General features: G+C 40.7%; 1 protein-coding gene across 3 annotated transcripts in view; it reads right to left on the bottom strand.

The window, feature by feature from the left end:
* Positions 1-3,084: 3,084 nt before the first annotated feature.
* Positions 3,085-23,557, bottom strand: part of KCNK2 (potassium two pore domain channel subfamily K member 2) — a 139,021-nt gene continuing 118,548 nt past the window's right edge. For all 3 annotated transcript variants that reach the window (XM_081904233.1, XM_081904234.1, XM_081904235.1), the window contains exon 7: positions 3,085-5,380. In XM_081904233.1, the coding sequence (XP_081760359.1) occupies positions 5,063-5,380 (318 nt within the window). In that variant the 3' untranslated portion in view covers positions 3,085-5,062. The remainder of the gene's footprint in view (positions 5,381-23,557) is intronic.

The raw sequence follows: 23,557 nt of genomic DNA, 5'->3' as shown, positions 1-23,557 counted from the left end.
TAGAGCTATGTGGGACTGAAGTGTTCAGAAATACTAAAGGAACAGAAGGCTTTGCGGGAGACTTGAGGAGATATTGACAACAGGTTTTGAATCAGTATGGGGGGGGGGAGAGACATCCAAATCACCCCCATTTGTCTAGTTATTCAGCCTTCCCAGACAGCCAATGCACAGCACCAATATCCATGACAGTCATTTATAGCTTAATAACAAAACAAAGCCAAGGACCTTTTGTAAAGCTTTCCTACCTGGTCACCTAGAGGCAATTCTTGCTTGGTGAAAGGGCAAACATGGAAATGATTACCATATTTTTCCGTGTATAAGACGCCCCCTATTTTGGGGGACTCCAAATTAAGGAAACATCCCTCAGCACCACCCGTGTATAAGACAAGCCCCAATTTCAAACCTAATTTTTTGGTGAAAAAACCCTAGTCTTGTACACGGGAAAATATGGTATATATGAGCCCATCTGAAAGGTAGCTGGGGACCCCTCTCTTCATGCTTTGTCTCTTTAGTTTACTTGATCTGGGTTTGAAGAGGAGTAAATGTGGCAGCAACTCATCTGACTTGCTTTTTATCAATATTGGGTTTTTTACACTCAGTGGGTTGTTGTTGTTGTGGCTGCTGTCTGTCTTGATAAGGTTTACTGTTTCATATTCCAAGAACCACTTGTCTAGTAAATTTATTTACAGTTTAGGGTAGGGTAGCAACACACTGCATTAACAATATGAGCGTAGGCATTTCCTGGAAGCACCGAATATATCAGCGGGATGATGGCTTAGCATTTATGAATTCCAAAAATCATCCTTCTAGGGAACAAAATAAACCCTTTATAAACTGATCATTGGGTGTTTTACTTCTGGCTACCGCAAAAGAAGAATACGCTCAGTCATCACTATTCTGTGACAGCAAAGGCACCCATGAATACAGTGGTACCTTGGGTTACATACGCTTCAGGTTACATACGCTTCAAGTTACAGACTCCGCTAGCCCAGAAATAGTACCTTGGGTTAAGAACTGTGCTTCAGGATGAGAACATAAATCGTCCTCTGGTGGCGCAGCAGTGGCAGCAGCAGCAGCAGGAGGAGGCCCCATTAGCTAAAGTGGTGCTTCAAGTTAAGAACAGTTTCAGGTTAAGAATGGACCTCTGGAATGAATTAAGTACATAACCAGAGGTACCACTGTACATAGATTTTGCACTGGCTTACCATAAACCTCCCTCCACTGTTGGTACCGTATACAGCTGGCCGTATACAGCTGCTTTCTTCACATCTGACCAGGCTGTTCTGCCAAGAGTGAGAGGGAAGTTGTCATGTCCAGAGAATCATTCATGTGCATGATAATCCCCAACAATCTTTGTGTCTGAAAGTGAGAGCTTCAATAAAGTGGAACCCATGTGCACAGAGACCAAAACAAGGGGGAAAGAGGGAGAGATTGATAAAACTGGTTACAGAGGGATGGGGACCATTTTATGCTGATTTTTTGTGCCTCCCTGTATTCCCCAGTAATTTGAGTGCTGTGTGAAGTTATATTCATAGCTCTGGTTATTTACGTGTTTCGGATGTATCCAGAGCTATTTGGCTAAAGGAGCTGTCATGGCTCAGGCCTTGGAACAGGATTAAGGGTGTCATAACTTCCCAAAGAGCTGCTAGGAAATCAGGAGGAAGCCAGCTCAAATTGTTATTAACGGCGGGAAAGGCTAATCTGCAACCATAGACTTTGATCTTCCTTTCAGTAACACCTGAGAATCTTGCCCCTGATTATTTGTCATGGAACATCAACCATTCCTGCTTCGGAAAATAGGTGTCCTCAGCAGCCCAGCCCAGCCAGAAGCAACGCAGCACACATTTGGTCGGTATATTGCTCTTGATACTTAAACAGAGAGAATGTAATTTGTAACTTTATACAACCTGAAAGCCAACTAACAATCACATCATTATACCAATCCTGTCATGTAAGCTGGAATACCTATATTGCATGTGAGGGTGAAGCTATTCTGCTCTGCCTAAGTGCTGTCCGATGTCCTGAAAATCCTGCTGTTTATTGCCTATCACTCATTTTTATCATGCTCACCCTGCTCCAAATATGACAAGAGACTGTGGCCTTTGGACTGATGCTCCATTAAAAAACTACCGTGTGCATAGAAAGGGTTCCTTGACTTGGTATTGTTCTGTGTCCATGGAAGTTGTATGGAGAATTATTTCATTGTGCAGGTGGTACAGCCCAGGCACAGTTTTATCACCTTTGCAAGAACCCAGTGTCCCGTTTCGAGTATGAAGTGTGCTCAAAAGTGCGCACAGTTCCCCGCAGCATAGAACAGGAACACAGGAAGCTAGCTTATACTGAGACAAGTCTATATAGCTCAGTATTATGTACATTCACTGCCAGTTCTCCAGGATTTTAGAAATGCCAGGGACCAAACCTGGAAACGTCTGCAGGCAATGCAAATGCTCTCCCATTTAGCTATGGCCCTATCCTCACCCTACTTTTCCATTACTTTCTGTAAAAGATCCACATGCGGACTTGAGTGCCCATGGACTTTGAAATGGACTTAATCCAAAGCAATCTAACAGCTAAAAACTTAAGATGTTACTTGGCAGCCATTTCCATTAAGTTCTAAGGACCAGTTTTCACATCAGTTGAAACCCCAGTTGAAAGAAGTGTGAACAGATTATTTGCAAATGCAACCGACTCGCAAAAAATTAGCATCTTAACCTGCATTTCAGGATGCTATTTAAATGCTGTCCATGTCTGAAAAAGAGCTTGCAAAACCAATTCAAAGCTGGGCCTGATATGTAGCAACAGAAAATAAAGAGCAACTACATGCACCCAATCTCTTCGGTGTAGCTGAACTCACTATATCATAGCCAATGTGTTTAAGAGAAACATAAGGCAATAGCAGCAAGTGCATTTTTTTTCACTGAAGAAGAAACAAGTTGGTGCTAAGAGGACGTCTTATTTTATATAATTAGTTTTGTTTGCCAAAATTAAGGCTGTAACTTGGTGCAAAGCTACCCTAACAGCCGTGCTACTTATACAACAGATTTCTCAGGGTTTTAATGGTGACAAACAGGAAACTCGGTAAGGCATGTTTTAATTAAAAACTTTATTATTTTCATTTTCATTACAATTCACAGTTTATGCATGGCAAGAGAACCTTTCTTACCATGTCAACATTCAGAACACTGTGCTGGGAGAAATGGTGGGGAGGGGCCTTTCCTTTGATGAGCCTGGCCTGGTCATAGTTAATGGAACTTTGCTGATTTGAGATGTACACTCTCATTAACTCTTCATTGATTGCTATTTACATTGACAACTTAGATTTGTTAGAAAAGAAGATGAAGCATCCGTACATTTAACATTCATAGTTCATAATGCTATTCAGTAATCAGACAGAATGGATTTGTTACTTGAATTGTGTCCAATTGAAGTCCCATTTGGCTTTAGATAATCAGAGCCAAGGATGCAGGCCTCAAACAGCTCTACAGATGCAAGCCTCTGATTTCGACGAAGTTTGCATCATAGTTATGCTTTGAGGATCAGGCTGCCTATTAATCTCTTAAGGGGTATTATATTTGTTTTATATACAGCCAGGATGAAATAGAATAAAACGGTGAAGGAAAATAAACGACAATCCATTCCGTTATTTAAAAATCCTGCATTCCTTCTGAATCTTGCACACACTTAGAAACAAAAGACACAAGAGGCTATAAAATTAATGTTTTTTTCCTTCTTTAAAACAATTAAAGAAATCCCAAGGATTGGTTTCAGATCTGTGTATCAGCCTATTCTACCCAAATATTCAATTATATTCAGATTGTGCTATTGGTCAACTGTTTTTCACGCCTGCATTTGTGTTCAGATACCGTCTATATTCTCGATGTAGAAAGTCACAGTGATGCCAGTTTCAGCTGCATTCCCACTTTTAATCCCAGCTCCAGAATGGGCAAAAGCGTACGATGTAACATTCAGGAAAGCAATCAGCAGGCAGGATCCCTGTGCTAAAATAGCGTATGGCATGACGTGGCTAAAACAATGAAAATTTCAAATCCTTATCTGCCAGCAGCATGGTGTTTAATAGAAATGCTGATAATTCAGGATTGTTTCATGTTGTTTCTGTGTAAAATGAGTCTTTTGATTGCACCAAGTTAATCTTACCTATCAAATCGGTTAATAATACAAAACTGAAGATTTTTGGTATATGATGCATGGGACTGAACTGCCAACGACGGCTTAAGTAACAAGGCCTGAAATGGATCCATGAATTCTACAGGTCTGTTGAGTGTACATACTCTGCACCTGAGTAATAATAAAAGGGAAAAAAACCTACTTGCAGGGAGACACCTTTTGCAACCCTGGTAATTGCAGTGCCTTTAAAGCTAGACTTAGAAGCGGTGCTTTGATGTTTTTGGATTTGGCATCAGTTTCTTAATGCTGGTATCCTCAGCTTTAGACACCCTTAAAACATGATTGTTATGGTCTAGATGAAATATCAAAATGAGATAATGTTACTCATGCAAGAACCAACCAACAAACGAACAAACAAAAAACCATTATGAGAGTTATAGAGGTTCTGTTTCTTTAAAAGATAAGGCACTGACAAAAATTTCTTAGGTAAAAGGCTGCATAAGATTTTCTTGCCATTTACATATAGATTGTAGTCCGTACATGGTCCGTTCCTAGGCTTGGTAAGGTAGACCCTGAAAAGTTTAAGGACTGATCCCTCAAAGCTACATTGTTAACCTAAACCAGCAGTATTCATTCTTAACGCCTTATGGCACATTAGGAGAGATGAAGAAACAGTCTGGGCACAAAAAAGGCATCAAACATTGCTTGTTCCAGCATTTGTCAATGACAGAAGTGCCATTCATTTTGTGTCTTTCAAGAGATACGATGGTGACTCTGAATCCTTATTGTGGGTGGATTTCTGTTGGAATTCATGCACATGATAAAAATAATGCTATTAGCATCAGTTATGGACAAGGGGGAAAAATATCAGGAACTACAAGGTAAAGTCTAAACCGTAGGCTTCTTCTTATTAAAAGATCAGGATTCAAAGTCAGTGCTACTTAATGTTTTCAATGACAGCAATCTCTTCTGCTGCACAGTGAGGAGTCAAGCCATTCATATAAATGCTGTCCGTCTTTGTGATGGCAGGCAAGAGGTCTTTCTCGCTGGTGAGGTGGTTGACAGACAAGGTTCTCTTGCAAGGAGTCAGGTCTTGGCTGTGGTTCACTGCCATTTCTGCAGAGAGCTTCCTTTTGATGGAGGTAGCCCGCTGGAACTTGTCGTAAATCTCCACACTCAGGCGTCTACGTGTTTCTTTGAACTCTGCCGTGACATTGGCTGTCCATTCAGCTGCATGAGCTCTGAACTCTCCCACCTAAAGAACAGAGGGAAGAAGGGGGGAAGGGGGAGAGATAGAAAGAGAGAAAGTTTGGGAAAGAGAGAGGGGAGAAAGATAATGTCACTTTGCACTATAAAAATCCATGCATCTATTAAATCTCCATAGGAACAAAAGTTGACCATAGGCTGACAAAGAACAGCTGCCCATTGGCACACCTCCTCTGCGCCCACAAATACTCCCTTTGATTGATGCCCAGATTTCACATTATTTTGTTTCAGTGGAAGAATTTAGCTGCCATCTTCCTAATATAATAAAAAGGACACCCAGCAACAGCTAAAAAACCTCCACAGCTAAAACATTTCACAGCTCTTTTTATAATTTTATCTAGGCCAGTGAGGTGAAATTGCCTTTAAAAATTAAGCCTCGACAGCTGAGAGGATCCCAGCTGCACAGGGAGCACTGAATTCCCAGCAATCCAGAGCGTGTGTTATGTGTTGTTACCAGGGGAGCTGTCGTGGTTATTTATGGACACCCTGGCAGTATGTGTAATGATCCCTGTGAGACTCGACACAGGCGTTTCTAAATTTAGATAGAAAGGGCTTTTAAAAGAAAAATTTCAGCTGTCGCTGTTCTGTTTTTAGTGCACGTTCAAACTGAGGATTAATGCAAGTGACAGTTTTAGTCAAGTCAGCAGAATGATTGCCAGTCTCTCCCTCCACTGCAGAAATAAGATTACTACGTGAAACTTGCAAGAGTGGTAGAATGAAGTGATCACTAACACTTTCAAATCATGAATATATGTATATCCCTGGGTGCAGGCATAATGATAAGTGTGGAAACTCATTCCTAAAAGTAATGTGAGCTAATATTTCTCTTTTGTACAATTTGAGACTGCTATATGTGGGTGGGTGGGGATACACACACACACACACACACACACACACACACACACTAGCCACTTGCGCTGATGTTTTTTGCATTTATTATTTGAAATATTATTATTTTATATATTTATTTATATTCTCCCTTTTCCCAAATGTAATTGAAAGGAATATACAATGTATTTAAAGTAAAACAACAACAACATGACAGCAATCAATCACTACCAACAAATCAAAGCCACCAGTGATTAAAACTGGCTGAAACTGCCAAAGGTTTAACAGACAATCAACTCTTAGATTTAAGTTACAGATAGGTAGCCGTGTTGGTTTGCCATAGTCAAAACAAAAAAAATTCCTTCCAGTAGCACCTTAAAGACCAACTAAGTTAGTTCTTGGTATGAGCTTTCGGGTGCATGCACACTTGCTGACAGGGTCTCATGCCTGTCAGCAATTGGTATCTGAAGAAGTGTGCATGCTTTCGTGTGCATGCACCTATGCTGACAGGGTCTCATGCCTGTCAGCAATTGGTATCTGAAGAAGTGTGCATGCACACGAAAGCTCATACCAAGAACTATCTTAGATTTAAGGTATAAGGTAGCTTCTTAGGTTTTTTCCAAAGGGCTTTCTATACGGATGGCAACACTTTAAATCAGACCTGGTAAAAAATTGGCAGCTGGTGCAGGCAAATGGAGCAGAGGTGTAATATGCTGACAGGGTCTCATGCCTGTCAGCAATTGTGCTGCAGCATAATGCACAAGTTGCGGTTCCTAGAGCAAGCACAAAGGACGCCCCAATACAGTAATCCATATAGAGTGCATTGCAGTAAAAGTTGCCAGTACAAGATGATTGCATTCTTTTATTTCTTAACACCATACATATCAATCACTCTCTCTTTCTGTTTTTGCAATAAACTTGTTAATTCTTTTCGTCTAATACTTGTCTCTTATCTGCTTGCTAATTCCCTGATAACTAGTGCTATTATAAGTTTCCTTTGTTCTGTGGCATGCTGCAGCTCTGAGCTCAAGACCTGAAAATACATGTATTGTTTGGGTACATGAATACTTGTGCGTGCACATGCACCTGTAGACAAAGGCACACAGTAACACTCTTGATGAAGCCACTCGTGTACCCAATGTGCATTGGTTCATAATAAGGTATAGATTTTTATGGTCACTCCATTAAAGTTGGGAGCAGATAACGCACGGGCATTTTTACTTAAAACCCATTTGATTCATTTTCATGATTCATTAAGTTTAGAAAGGAGGTGTCAGACTGCTGCTTTAATCACTTCAAAGTGAATCTCTTTATAGTAATTACCGCACTTAAATAAATTAGCCTAATTGTTGAATTTTCAGTCATTGGCTGAAACGGAGATTATCATGAAGCATTCACTATTCAATGTTGCATTGTCTGACCTTAAATAGAAAGAATCAGGGCTACAGATTTTGATAAACTACAATAAATTTATTGTGGAGATACCTTGCCAAAGGTGTTTTGCAGTAGTGGCCAGCGAGGTGGTGTGAATGGGGCTCCGCTGAAGACCCAGCTTCTCAATGCTGCACAATGCTACCACAGTTAACAAGAAGAAAAGGAGGAAGGACAAGGCAGTGGGGGAGCACTGCATGATGTGGGCACAGCAGGTGGAAGCACTGGATTGGCTCCATGGTTGCAGCCGCACCACACCAAGCTCCCCACTGCCTTGCCCTTCCCCATCTTGGTAAGTAGCAGCAATGTGCACTATTGGGACGTAAGGAAGGCAATGTAGCTGCACCCACCCAGCCTCACCAGCTGCTATTGGCTCTACCATAAAGTAGAGTGGCCACTCACACATTGCCAAGGGACCCTCTGGAATGGGGTGTGATGGGGCATGAAAGGGTTGCAGCAGGCTGAGGAAAGTCAGCAGGGCTGCCTTGTGCATGCAAAGAGCCTTTCCGCTCCTGCAAAACATCTCTGGATCCATGCCAGTGTGTTTTTAAATCCTATTTTCTATTCTGTATAGCATCCAGGATCATATGAAAAATTAATCAGCAGTCATACTGTTTCTTTTTCAGGTCTCCCCTCGATGGCAAATTGAGAACATGTACCTTCCATTTACAAAATTCCTTCTGTGATGGTTCCTGATTTAAAAGGGGCCAGGCATTTTCACAACTAAAGTTGCTAATAAAAGCAAACAGAAGTCAAAAGCCACACTCTAGAGAAGATTAAAAACACATTAAGTCCCTTTGAAATTAATGAGGCCAGTATTTTGCGCTTAATGCAGCTTGAATTTAGTGACATGGAGTCATACTTGCCAATTTCTGAAATGTTCCTTCAGGGTTCCCCCAGTACCACCACTTATGCTGTTATAATGGAATGTGAAAATGTCACTGACAATCTGGACTGTTATATTTCAAGACAATGTGCAAAGCCTCCTGGATTTAGAATGAGATGTTATTAGACTTGCTTTGTTTTGGATACCACCTTTCTTCTCTGTCACCATCCCATACCTGAGTTTAGGCCAGATCTTGAACTGAACATCCTGAACTGACCCCTTATTTTGTTGTTGCTAAAGAACCAGTTGGCTATGCAGCAGGAACTATTCATAAACTCTGCAGACTGCTTGGTCACACATCCAGGAGATTACAGAAAGTTGCATCTCTCCAAATTACTGTACAATTGGAGGAGGGGGCATGTTCAACAATCTATATTCACATCATTTGTATAGGTCTCAATGGGTCTCTGAAAAACTCCAAAAGCGCTGGGACTCCTCATCACATTGCAATAACATGCAAAGCAAAGTGTATGGGCTCCTCCCTTGCAAACTGTTTGTCCATGTCTTCTTTCATTATGGAAATTCTGTAGGGTGTGGTACCAAAAGCACAATTTCCCTAGATGATCTAAGGTCTATAAAGGGGAAGGTGGTCTCTCAGGTAACTTGGTCCAGATCTTGAGCAATCTAATTCTCAGAGTTCTTAGTCATAAGGAGGCCTGTTTCTTGATTACCTTCTGTAAGTTTTAATAGTAATTTTTGTAATAAAATGGAGTTCAGGTGTTTTTGGTGGTGCCTTTGGGCAGAAATAACTCAAAGAATAAAAAGGTGATAGGGCTTTAGTGCAGCACACTATTAAGGAACTCCCATTTCCTTTTGATTCTTGGGTTACTTGTATATATAGTGGTGTCATCCTTCTCTATTGCATCTGATTGGAGAAAGTTGGCATCACAGTTGCTGGAAGTAACAATGAGCAAGACTATTGCTCTGGACTCTAATTCTTCTGTGCCCTCAAATGCACTCAAAGAAAATGTTACCTTTTCAAAATACAAGTGGCTTTCCTATGTATTGCTAAAGACATAAGCTCAAAAGGTTACTGATAGAGGGCTGCGCAATTTTCAGACTGCCAGAGCTCATAAACAACAAGCTCTTGTAATTAAATTCCTCCTCCTCTTTATAACAATGTTTTGGTGAGAGTTCAGCTTCCTTTCCCCCCCTGAGGTATGACATTTTCTCATGGTACACTCAATTTTACCTTAATTTGTAGCGTAGAAGTCAGTCTGTAGCTGATGCTAAGTGATTGAAATGCCAGTTGTTTGGGATTTTGTACTGAAGACCCAAACATTTGTACATGCGTATCATACAACAGTATGGGCAATCTAACTTCTTTCATTGAACCTCTTTTGGTTTATTAATGATACAGAATTCAGTACAAAAATTATTTCTGTCCACACATACAAACACACCGGCACACTTTATTTTCTTTACAGACATATTGCTACTCTCTAAAAACTGGGATGAATGATTGGAGTTCAAATATATATTTAAATAAACATATGTGAGAAGAACTTTCTGAAAGCATATTAGCCATTCCATACAATAGTGGCTGCCTAGAGAGTTTATAATGTACAAGTGGCTTCAAATGTAAATAATAGGGGCAAATGTAAGTACAAAGCATGCTTCAAGTGATTTTTGTTGTTTAGTCATTTAGTCGTGTCCGACCCCAAGGACCAGAGCACACCAGACACTCCTGTCTTCCACTGCCTCCCGCAGTTTGGTCAAACTCATGCTGGTAGCTTCGAGAACACTATTCAACCATCTCGTCCTCTGTCGTTCCCTTCTCCTTGTGTGCCCTCCATCTTTCCCAACATCAGGGGGTTTTCCAAGGAGTCTTCTCTTCTCATGAGGTGGCCAAAGTATTGGATCTTCAGCTTCACAATCTGTCCTTCCACTCAGGGCTGATTTCCTTCAGAATGGATAGGTTTGTTCTTCTTGCAGTCCATGGGACTCTCAAGAGTCTCCTCCAGCACCATAATTCAAAAGCATCAATTCTTCGGTGATCGTCCTTCTTTATGGTCCAGCTTTCACTTCCATACATCACTACTGGGAAAACCATAGCTTTTACTATACGAACCTTTGTTGGCAAGGTGATGTCTCTACTTTTTAAGATGCTGTCTAGGTTTGTCATTGCTTTTCAAGTGATTAACCTTCTAAAATCTAAGAGCAGAATGTTCTTTATTGTCCGTATGGAATTGTCTTCCCTGTGTCCTGTCCAGTCTGTAAGGGAGGTGGGAGACCACTTTCAGGCAGAGAGCCAGATCCAAAAGTAGCTAAATCTTCCAATCCAACTTCCATAGCAGATCTGATGTCTGTTACAAGCAGTATGGCTTGTATTGGCGCTGAATGCTGAATGCCAGCCACATCTGAAAAGTAATAATCAGGAGGTGCCTGACTGTTCCTTTGCAGTTGTCTGTCCTGGGCTTGATGTCCTATGTGATTACTTGAGTGGCCGGTGGGCATGGCCTAGTCACACAGCCTTGTGTGCCTAACAAAACTGCCCTAAATGAACAACTGAATGAAGTAACTCATAGGCTGAAGACATCCTTCTTACAAAATGCATATGATTTTCAATGTGAAGTTTGAGATGCTTTCAGTGTACTGAACTCCCTCTTTTATAATTTCTAACAATTATGACTAATGCATTGTCTGAAGCTCTGAAATCATTTTTGCTGATGTAGTTGTCAGTTATTTAAAAATAAAACTTCCCATTAACCTCCTGAGGATACAGCAGTCTAACTAGAAAGAATAATTTAAGTGTCACATTATCCATGCAGAAGACTAGAGTACAGAATGTTTTGTCTTTCCTTTCAAAAATCTTTTTTGCAACATCTCAGGAGCTGCTAAGTTTGCCTCTGTTTCTGAAAACAGATGGGCTCAGATGGAATCACTAGAAAGCTGGGTGATTGCTGGGGTACTTGTGCCAATTTATTGTTTGGCTAGGAAAGCTGTTCCACTTTTAGTTCACTTGTCTTTGAAGACTGCCAGCGAGATGAATTTCTGAAAAAACTGAAAATAGCAGGACGCTCCAAGGTCTTTTTAAAAGTTTCCAGCTCTTTTGGTTGCAGACAAAAGCATAAAATTATGACTTCAATAGGGCCTAATCGTTCAGAAAGCAAATAAAGGAACCTGTGTTTCTTTTAAAATCCATCTGGGTGATTATGAGGGATGGGAATAAATTTTGAACACACAAGCTAACCATCTATTGCTTTACTGATGGTCAAGTAGGTCCCTGAACACTAATGTTCCATCAAGAACCCTCTTGTTCCTCTGATGAGGTTACCATGAACAAAAGGCTGTGGGTTTTGTTCAATACACAAACAAGCCACCCAGTTTCCTGGCTGATTCAGAATCCATAATTCCAAAACTTCCACACATTTCCACTTTCTTTCTGTTGTTATTTGGAGAATAATCCTTCAAGTTTGAAAGGAAAGGAGAAGAAGCAGGGCACTCCAATAATGCTTACCCTACACTCACAGCCAAAACTTGCAGCAGAATGATGACTCACATGCTTAGAGCCAGTGTGGTGTAGTGGTTAAGAGCGGTAGTCTCCTAATCTGGGGAACCGGGTTCGCGTCTCCGCTCCTCCACCTGCAGCTGCTGGGTGACCTTGGGCCAGTCACACTTCTTTGAAGTCTCTCAGTGGGCAATTGAAAGCTTGTCCCACAGTGGGGGAGGAAGGGAAAGGAGAATGTTAGCCACTTTGAGACTCCTTAAAGGGAGTGAAAGGCGGGATATCAAATCCAAATTCTTCTTCTTCTTCTTACTTCAACATCTCTTCCCTAAATCATGGTGACTGGAGTGCACTGTGATTAAAAGTGGCACCAGTCCATCAAAATGAAAGGTATGCAAACCTGTCCATCCCCTTCGCTCTTGAGCTCTGGGTGTTTCCCCGTCAGCTTGGTTTCGATTCACAAAAAAATTCAAGGTAGTGGGAAATGACTGCATTTAAGCTTATGAAAAAAGGAGGCAACTGAGAAGATTAGGTAGTCTCTCTGAGAATAATTAGGCTTAATTAATTTACGGCCCCAATTAAGCGCAACTCCTTCTATGGCTGTCCGGCACTCTTCCGTCGCGACCTCTGCTCAGGTCCTCCTCCGGCAGCCGCAAGTTTGCAGAGTAAAACACAGCAGAACAACTGTTGCTTCAAAACCATCCAAACACACGAAGCGTTAGTGTGCTTATTTATTTATCAGTCCTTTATTGCAGCAGAATATTTACAGCTCAGCATTTCTCAGATTCTCCTGGGCTGCTAGCAGCCATGGCCACCGTCTCCCTCGAGAAACAGGGACGGAACAGTGAGAAACAACTCCTCCCTCTTTCTGAGTCACGCGACAGGAATTGAGGGACGTCACACAGAACTCTTTAACCCTGTGAGTTCTGAAAGCACTAACAGTCTCTGCTCCATCTCAATATGCCTTGACAATGGCACAAGCTGACTTCATAACCTGAAAAGCCACTCCAAATCAACCCTAGTTGCCTGGTTATTTGGGGTACACAAACAGCCTCTCCTGCTAATCACAGTCCTCAGGGACTGGGCAGAGACAGAGGTCACCTGGAAGGAGCAATCAGCAGTGACTTGAAAGCAGATGCCTGGACCATAGTTGAAGTATGACAAGGGAATGAAGCAGTAAGGCAGGAAGGTGGCCAGATACATGAACTTCAGTATTATGGACAGCTCCTTATTGGGGGAAAACCACCCCCCTGTTCTGCAAATCTCTGGAGAAGAACATAGATAGGTCTGGGTATGTCAAAATACCATTCCCTTAAAGGTAAAGGTAAAGGGACCCCTGACCATTAGGTCCAGTCACGGACAACTCTGGGGTTGCGGCGCTCATCTCGCTTTACTGGCCGAGGGAGCGGGCATACAGCTTCCGGGTCATGTGGCCAGTATCACTAAGCCTCTTCTGGTGAACCAGAGCAGCACACAGAAACGCCATTCACCTTCCCGGCAGAGTGCTACCTATTTATCTACTTGCACTTCGTGCTTTCAAACTGCTAGGTTGGCAGGAGCAGGGACTGAGCAACAGGAGCTCACCCCGTCACGGGGATTCAAACCGCCAACCTTCTGATCGGCCAGCCCTAGGCTCTGTGGTTTAACCCACAGCTGGCCTTTAATCTAGTACACCTCTGGAGTTCTGTCATCTCCTGGAGAGTCTATTGTTGTCTCAGTCAAGAGAGAATAAATGAATATGGAGTCTTGGGCAATTGAAAGCTTGTCCCTTCAGATAACTCAGATGATCTGCTCTACTAGTGCCTGACTCACGATGATTGGGGGGCTCTTCTTCTGCACTGGAGTCCATAATCTGCTGTCCCTAAAAGAGGCTATTTCCTATCTATGGGGGCCATGTTACCAGGAGCTCCTGGAGCTCCAACTTAGCAGGTAGTTGTACCCACCCTGTGGATTCCCCTCGGGCCAGATGCCATAGAGATAAACAATTATGTGATTTTTGGGAGACACGTGAAGGCAGCCCTGTTTCAGGAAGCTGTTAATGTTTGATATTGTGTCGTGTTCTTTTCCACTCTGTTGGAAGCTGCCCAAAGTGGCTGGGGCAACCCAGTCAGAGGGATGGGGTACCAGAAATATATTAGTAAATGGCATGTGCAATGGCTGCAGTTCATTTGTTCACCATTGCAGGTGAACTGCATTTTGCAACCTCAGCATAGGTAAAAAAGGTAAAGGGACCCCTGACCATTAGGTCCAGTCGTGACCGACTCTGGGGTTGCGGTGCTCATCTCACTTTATTGGCCAATGGAGCCAGCATACAACTTCCGGGTCATGTGGCCAGCATGACTAAGCTGCTTCTGGCGAACCAGAGCAGCACACGGAAATGCCGTTTACCTTCCAGCCAGAGTGGTACCTATTTATCTACTTGCACTTCGTGCTTTCAAACTGCTAGGTGGGCAGGAGCAGGGACTGAGCAACGGGAGCTCACCCCATCGCGGGGATTCGAACCGCCAACCTTCTGATCGGCAAGTCCTAGGCTCTGTGGTTTAACCCACAGCACACAAACTATAACAACATCAACAACCCTGGACTGACCCCCACTCACCCAGAATAGCTCTTTGATAAATCTGGAGGGGAAGGAGAATAAACTGTTTTTCCAGTGAAGACTTGCTTGAGCATCAATGTCTTACTCAGTTTGCTTTTGTGTGTTCCTGTCAACATGGGAACTAGGTAACTAAGGATTATCTGCTCCCATATGAATCTTTTTTTAAAAAGTAATATTTATTGAAATTTCAAAAAATTACAAAAATAAGAAAAAGATAATAAAACAAAAAATACTAAATACTAAAAAGTAAAAACAATTAAAAACAAATCAATTTTTCCATAGCTTATCTTTCATTTACTTGTTTCCTTGACCTCCTCACACCTCCCTTTTTCGTATTCTAGTTCAGTTAGTTAATTCAGCAAATCCTTTCCATCTTTTTTTTTTAATCATTTATCTTAATATATTGTAACTTTACATTCTCACCTGTTAACAACCCATTTTTACATACTCCTTTATAACATTACTGCTAAAACCACATAATTTCATTCCAGCATCCTTCTAACATTCTGCTCCCATATGAATCTGTCCAATAACCAATATCTTCTTTTGATACCTTTTGTCTTGAGTCCAAACTTCAGAAGTCAGACATGTGGCAACTGGAGAAAGTTTTCTGTACCCTAGAAGCAAAATACCTTTCCAAGTGACATTTGTCTGGCACCCATTCTGAATTGTTTTAGGTGACAGGTTAAAATTATTTGATGTAATGAATTTCAGTGCTGCTTTTGAGATATTCATTGTTGTTACATTGATCTGTGCTGTGTTCTGTTGGTTTAGTGAGATTGTAACTAGTAATTGTATTGTATTGCATTTTATTGTATTTAATAATTGTATTGTATTGTATAATTGTACAATACAATACAATGCAATTATACAATACTGTATAATTGTATTGTATTTTAATGAAGTTGGGTGATATCAAATGTTATTCATACATGGTTGGCTATCACCCAGGGGCATTAAAGAAGTTACAATTTTTTAAAAATGTAAAGGCTATGTATAAATTCATTGAATAAAAAATGCAATAGCCTTCAGGATATCACATGCAGAATTACTGAAAATTCACCACTACTACCCCTTCTTAACACAAAGCATTTTTTGGCATTTTAGATGTGCTCACTCTCATGTGCAATTCACCTCTCATTGAAATCAATGACAAAGTTCTCAGGGCTGAACTACTAATGATATCAAAATGGATAAACTGAAGTGTGGGAGTGGTGCTATAAGAATTTTAAAGCATACAGCATTGCATTTCTCTAACAGTAAAATGTAAAATGTTTGAAAACATTGTTCTCATTATTCTTAAAAAAGCTATTTTTAAAAAAGACATTTGGGTTATTTCCCTTCAGACTTGTTTGTGAGATTAATATAGTATTGGTGGCTGATCTCACATATGAAACAGACATCAAAGAGCAGAAGTTAATATATGTCTAAATGTTCAATATCCTTCATCAAAGAGCATAAGGTTTAAGGTTCCAGCTACACAATACACACTATTACGAAATACCAAAAGACAGAATATGTCTTACATTTGGCAAGTTTCTATTTCTTTCTATATATAAGAACCTTTGAATAGAAATTCATATTCAGGAGTTAATATATTGTATATAATATATAAACACACACACACACACATATATTCAACCCCTCTGCCTGCACCAGAACCCAGAGTTGCAAAAAAGCAAAACCCTGCTTCGTGACCCCCCTGGCTGGATTGTGTCTGTGAACTCTGATAACACTTAGCTAGACAATAAGGAGTGTCTGCAGAAAGTAGCATACTGTATAAGGGCCAATTTTGCATGTGTTGCTCTGCCTACTTTATGGTCCCAACACCTAAAAAAGATTGTCCACAAGGGAACGTGGCCCTCAAACAGACCAAGTTTTCCTACTTCTGACTTAAGATAATAACATCCTTGTCAATGATAATAATGAATGAAGTCCAATCTCCATGCTACTTACTTTACAGTATTACAAAACAGAGGACTACATGATTTGAAAACTGCATATTAAGGAAATGAGGCACTCCACTGCCTCTGAAATTGAGCTTCATCAGAAATCTCATTCCAGCTAATTAGGCTTCTTGATCTTAGCATATTTTTGATAGGCAATTGAGTGATCAATGTGTGTTGTACAGCCCTTGATTGCCCAGGAAAATGAACTACAAGGGACAACGCCTATTGAAACAAACCAATGGGCCACAATATCAAAAGAGCAAATTGGTGCTTGAGTAATTGAATAGTATAATAAAGGACATGAAACCCCTGAGAGGGAGTAATGCTAAAAATGAATGCTAGAGCCATGAGGCTGCCATAACATATGGACTACATTCGTCTTGTTTAGTAACAGTCTTACAAGCAATAAATGCTCTATTATATATCCATTTGCTTCTTTCTTCTGCACTTGTGAACCTAAGGAAGATTATATTGTTTCTCAGACTTCTGATAAGCAAGGCACACTTTTTCTGTTTTGAGATGGAAAGCACAATTCACTGTTACACCTAGGGTGGTTTACTTTTACAAGGTGTAAATATTACCCATCCTTAGAGGAGCCTACACTATGATTGGAAGCAAGCAAGCTAAAGCTAAAAATTTGTGACAGGCAGCTTCCTCTGAGGACCGGATAATTGAGGTGCATTTCTCCTTTAGGAGTGATTGAACAGTCCAGTCACAGTGGATATGAAGACTTAATAGAATTATATGTGCCGTGTAGAGGTTGACTGAAAGGAGACCATGCCAGAGCAATGAATCATGAAGATAAACAACAGGTGTCCTCTTGTGTTTCTACATGATTCCCGACTTCCCAGCCAAACCTTAGCCTTTTATCTCTCAGTGATTTCCATAGGCAAGAGTTCATTCTTCCACAGAAATTTATTGGTGCTTAAAATCCTACAAACATTTGCTTGTCCCTTCATAGGGAAAAGAGTCCACTGCGTATGTCTGGCCACAGCTGCTTCAGGGTTGCTATCTTTCTCTCTGTGTGCAATTTCTTGCTTTTATTCAAAGACATAGGTGAGAGTGGCAAGACGCTTGGTTTTCAGAAGGAAACAGAGCTGACCTAACTGTTAAAAGCCCTTCTCCACATACACAATGGTCACCACCAGTTTCCTAAGTAGCAAAGCTGGGTCCAGGAGTACCCAAGAGTGAACTCCTCTTCTGGCAGTGCTGATACCTGCAATAGCTTTACAGCAAAGGAAAATAATCTCAGAACAACACAGCCAATCCAGTCGTGTGCTTCCTTAGCAAAAATCGCACCACTTTGCTTGGCTGCTCCACCATCCCTTCTTGGTTAACTGACTTCTTGATAGCAGAATTTAACCCTTAAGTCACACATGGAATGATCTCAGCTGTTGCACTTCCAACATGATTGTTCCCAGCAACTTCACTGCTACACACTGTTGCCAAGCTCCCTGTCTTGTTTTCTTCCTTCTCTACATTCATCCAAGTCACCTTTTGCTTCTAGCTACAAGAAACTAAAGAACACAGGGCTGCTCTCATGAAGACTATGATGATGTTTGCAAGCTACTTGGACTTGGGACCAGCAATATTTAATAGTATTGAAGGATAAAGAATCGACTCCCCTTTCACCAAAAGCGAAAGTAAATTCTTCAGTGACTGCCAAACACAATTGCAACAAAGAATCCTATATTGGCAGGGCACATAGGAAATATGTATAAAAAGAGCTTGTTTTATGTGCTGTCTGGGAGCTTGCAAGGCAGAAAAGCTTCTGCCTACAAAAGAATACAAATGCTCCAACAAAATAAATCAAAATACTTTTATGTAATTTCCTTCTTTTTTAAAAAAAATTCCTCCAAGGTAGCATGTTAATGCAATGCATTAGAGCTTCCCGGCAAAATCATAGAATTTACTCTGTACTTACTGCCAACAATAGTTCCAAAACCATTGTGATGAATGGGTTCGTTTATTGCAAGTGCTAGTGTTCTGGATTAAAAGAATGCCAAATGGGTCTAGGCATTTCAAGAGGAAATAGATAAATATGATTTACAGCAGAAAGTTTGCTGTGGTACCTTAACTTCATAAAATCGGAATAAAAGGGGGAGGGAGTCCACATGAAAGCCATTATGTAACAGTATCTTGCTTTAGTCAAGGAAACATGAACTAAAGCACAATATGCTTTTCATTTCTGTAGAAACAGTGAATACACTTGTTTAGACTGCAAAAGTGAGAAAGATAATGATGTGAAAACACATTTGTTACAGTTGCTGAACGAACTAGGTTTGGCACAGTTTTGTGTTATAGTCCCTTCTCAAGTACTAGTGCACTGAGTAGACAAAAGAAAAGTACTGTAATTGAAGCACTTAATGTACCTAAACACATTATTTCCTTTTTAATGGTCAGAGCACACATTTAACTGACTAAGGATATTAATCAACACAGGGCTGGTTTACATTTATCTCCATTCTGGACAGCACAGTTTTTAGACTGTATGTCCTTTGGGGTAGAAGTTCTTGTTTAAATTATCTATGCAGCCATGTACACTGATGGCACTATATAAATAAATGTTTACAACAACAACAACAGTAAGAACTACTTATCACATGGATCACTACTATCACACTGTGAGTTTCTATGCCAAGAACAGGGAACCTCTGACAGAAAGCACTCAACATGGTACCCCATTCCAAGCAGCTGCCCATGTTAAGTGTAACTTTTGGTCCAGCAACAATTAATGCCATGCTATGTCTTATTCAACAATGACCATAGAAGGAAAAATAGCTGTACATAGGGGCCTTAAAGGAAAGGGGCAATAATTTAGGAGTGTAAGAATCCAGTTGGATCAGATGAGAGAGAGGTGGTGGCCAAAGTCTTTTTTCTATGCCAAAGAGAGAGAGGTGGTGGCCAAAGTGTATTTTTTCTATGCCAAAGTGTCACTTTTGGAAAAAAGACAGCTTGTGAGTATTATGTTAGAGCTTTATTAAAAAATATGTATAATAATATTAGAACTCATGCACCACCCAATGAAGTTGGTTGACAGCATATTTAAGCTGGATGAATACATAATTAATTTATGGAATTGAATACAGTTCTGGGGGACAGGTCTGTTGATGGGTATTAGCCTGCAGGCTAATGGAATAAATGGAAATTTGCCTCTGAATGCCAGTTGCTGGGAGGTAAACAATGAGAGAGGGTTTCCCAGAAGCATCTGCTTGGCCACTGTTGAAACACAATGCTAGAGTAGAGTAGATATCCAGCAGGGTTTTGCTCAAGTTCTTTCTTATATCCATCTACTTCTGAATCCTTTTCTAAAAACTAGCCAAACAGATGCTTCCAGGAACTCCACCACAAGCCATTCATGAAAGCAACACCCCCTCCTTGTTGTTTGTTCCCAGCATATGTTATTCAGCAATGTTATTTAGTTAAATAGCATTTAAAGGGCAAAACATTTAACCTAATGCAAACACGTACAGACAATCTAGTTTATGTGATTCACTTGTCTCTCTTTTTTTTCTGCCTTAGTATAGCTTACTACTCATGAGGTGGGGCATGTGGACACCATGCGACCAGATGAAATCTTGATCAATTTCCATTCCAGGATACAATACTCTCAAAGCATGATGACACAGATTTGAGAGTAAAAACCTGATAGGGGGCATTGCCAGATTATCAGAGGCCAGGTTAAGGAATTAAGACAGAAAGAGCAATCTGGAACTGAAAGCAGGTAAGTGGTGCAAAAGGAGTAGGCTAGCCTAAAAGTGGATTGTATCTAAAGTAGGACTAAGTTCCATCAGCACAACGATCTACACTTGCACAACATGACTTTTCCACATCTCCTCCCTCTTTGCCCCCCAATCTGTTCTGGGGTCCCCCCATCCTCTGGAGAAGATTTGGGGAGACAACATTCCATTGCAGAAGTATAAATCCTTCTGTTAATGGATTAAGGGCACCAGATGTTGCCCAGTGTTTCTTCTTAATAGTGAGAATGAAATACAGTAGTATCCAAATAGCTTTTAAGAATGTCTCATAGGGAATCTGGCACAGAGCCTTCTTGGTAGTGGTGCCCACCCTGTGGAATGCCCTCCCACCAGATGTTAAGGAGACGAGTACTGTAATTATATAACATTTAGGAAACATCAGAAGGCAGACCTATATAGGGAAGCTTTTTAAGGTTTAATGTTTTATTATGTCTTTATATATGCTGTAGGTCGCCCAGAGTGGCTGGGGCAACCCAGTCAGGTGGGTGCGGTACAAATAATAAATTATTATTCTGCTTCAATAGATGGTATTATGAGAGGAAGACAAACCTATCTCTGTCCACTTTCTCCATACATACATAATTGTATGCCCCCCTGGATTGCCTTTTAAAATAAAAAAAGTCCCAAAAACTGTAACCATATAACTCTTTACAACAGGTGCCCTTTTAAGGAACTCCAATTAATTTTATAACAGAAGCACAGGACAGGAAGATTTGTCCTAGTATCTTGAGACAAAGTGACAGGAACACAAGAGTTTAACACCCCTGAGCCATATGTCAGGGCCCAGATTCACAGCCTTTCTCCCTAGCAGTTATACTATGCTTTTGTCTACTAGAAAAATATCTTCATATTACTGTGCCATTACGAGCTGGATGCAAGGTTTTCCTGGGAATAAATGGATGTGAAATGCTGAAGTGCCCTCATACCAGACCTTCCTGATCAGGTAGCACTACTGAACATAGAAGGCATGTAGAGGATTGCAGACCCAATATGTCTTCTATAACAAATGATTGATTGCATTTTGTTTTGGGGAAATAATAATAATAATAATAATAATAATAATAATATATGTATACCCTGCCCATAAATAATAATAATAATTTATGTATACCCACCCCTCTCTGGGTGGTTTCCAGCAGAATATTAAAATACAATGATTCATCCAGTATTAAAAGCTTCCCTAAACAGGGCTGCCTTCAGATGTCTTCTAAAAGTCCGATAGTTGTTTATTTCTTATGGGAGGGCGTTCCACAGGGTGAGCACCACTACTGAGAAGCCCCTTTGCCTGGTTCCCTGTAACTTCGCTTCTCGCAGTGAGGGAACTGCCAGAAGGCCCTTGGCACTGGACCTCAGTGTTGGGGGTGGAGACGCTCCTTCAGGTATACTGGACTGAGGCCATTTAGGGCTTTAAAGGTCAGCACCAACACTTTGAATTGTGCCCGGAAAGTACAAATGAGCAGAAATCCCGAGCAGAAAATATCCTGAATGTGTTTCTCTTTTTGTAAAACATGATTTGTTCATACAATCTATATACGAATAAAATATTTTCTTATCCAACGCCCAAGAAAACTCCAATGACATTTTAATTAAAATAATTTATAGCCACACTATCACCAACAGATGCACATTATCACGTCAAAAAAATAAATTAAAAAAATACACCTGCAGTGAAACCAATATATTTGCCTACAACTGACTATCCATGCCTCAAAATGATAACAGATGAAGACACGTCAGAAGATGGATTAATGGTCCATAAATGTGGGCCAATGTTTACATTATAGGAAATACATACTTTCACAAATCGCTAATCTTAATATTTGGTATAACCTTTCAGAAATTTACATGCTGAGAACCTCAAAGGACCAATAATTCTGGGAATCTACCATGCTGCAATCACTACAACCTCTTTGCATTTCATTGATAAGTGGAAAATATAACTCGCAACTGAACCTTTGGGTCCTATCACATTCGCTCTGTTTTTCTGTCTAACTGTTCTAGTATATGTGCTGCTGAAGTGAGCATGTCTTTCTAACTGTTCGGCTGAAAATATTATCACTTGGTTAAAAGTAGAGAGAATTAAAAAGCAATACAGTGCATTGAGCAGCTATGTCTTTACTTGCTGACAGCTATTGCTTGATTCAGTTATGCAGTAACAAAACACTCCAATTAAAGGAGCAGAAATTGGGGGAGTGTGTATAAAAATCTTTAAGAATTGTCCAAGTGTTGTAAATTACATCCTACTGCTGAGTACTAATGTCGTCGTCAGCACTCCTAGCCATGAACTTGGCTTTTGAATGCTGACGGATTGTAGCCAAAATGGGACCATTAAACAACCAGAGGCGGTTATCAGCACATCTGCAGGAACACTGAGATTTGCAGAAGTAAAAAAGAAATAATTTTTAAAAGCCTAAGGGGGCAACCCTCTCACAAGCAAGGACTGAGCAGGCTTAGTAGCCATGGAATGTAGAGTAACAATTGGAAAAGAAAAACTGGGGAAAGTGAAATAGCTCTCGGGGACCCTAAACAGGAGAACTTATTTTAGAGGAAAGGATTCTACATGTCCTGCTGGTCATGTATGAATAGCAAACTCAGGTGGGTGAGTGCTTATTAGTTTGGAAGAGGAAGAGAGCCACACATTTCTACATACCCAGAGGACTCGTTAAGTGCATAGAAGTACACTGGTTTGTAAATGAAAAACAGAATGTAAATTAAACCCTCAGAATGTGCTGGCAAGGTGCTGTCAGCTAACAGGACATGTAGAACACTGAGGTTTCAGTTGGAGCATGGAAGAAGATCAGAGGTGAGGTGTGTATGAGAGAGAAAACAGGGTCTCACCTTCTCAAAACATCTATCAGCTTATAATAAACATCCTGGGAGGGGGATAGTGTACCTGGGAATGTGTGCCATGAAGTTAAAAGTAAATCAGCTCCCTGCATTATACAGGGACATTTCAAGAGGAAGAAAAGTTCATTTTCCCCCTTTCTCAGTTCCCAGAATCCATCTCTACATGACTACATAGCTGTGAGATGCTCTGGTTCATGCTAGCACAGAGAAGGGTGATATTAGGGATGGGGAAAGTTTAAAATGTCACCTTTCTCTTCTACCCTCTTGAACCCTTAAGAGGTCTGAATACAACTACAACATAAGAGCCCTGTATTACTGCTTTTTCAGTGACTCTCTGAGAAGGTTTACTACTTGTGTTGCCACTTGGGAATTAATGCCAAAGAACAAATTATATCAGGGTGGCAAAAGAGGAGTTTTACT

This window comes from Podarcis melisellensis (genome assembly GCF_964234715.1).
Source record: "Podarcis melisellensis genome assembly, chromosome: 3".
NCBI classification, from domain to species: Eukaryota; Metazoa; Chordata; class Lepidosauria; order Squamata; family Lacertidae; genus Podarcis; species Podarcis melisellensis.
The sequence above is the reverse complement of the archived record's forward strand: the minus strand, read 5'-3'. Positions and strand labels throughout refer to the sequence as shown.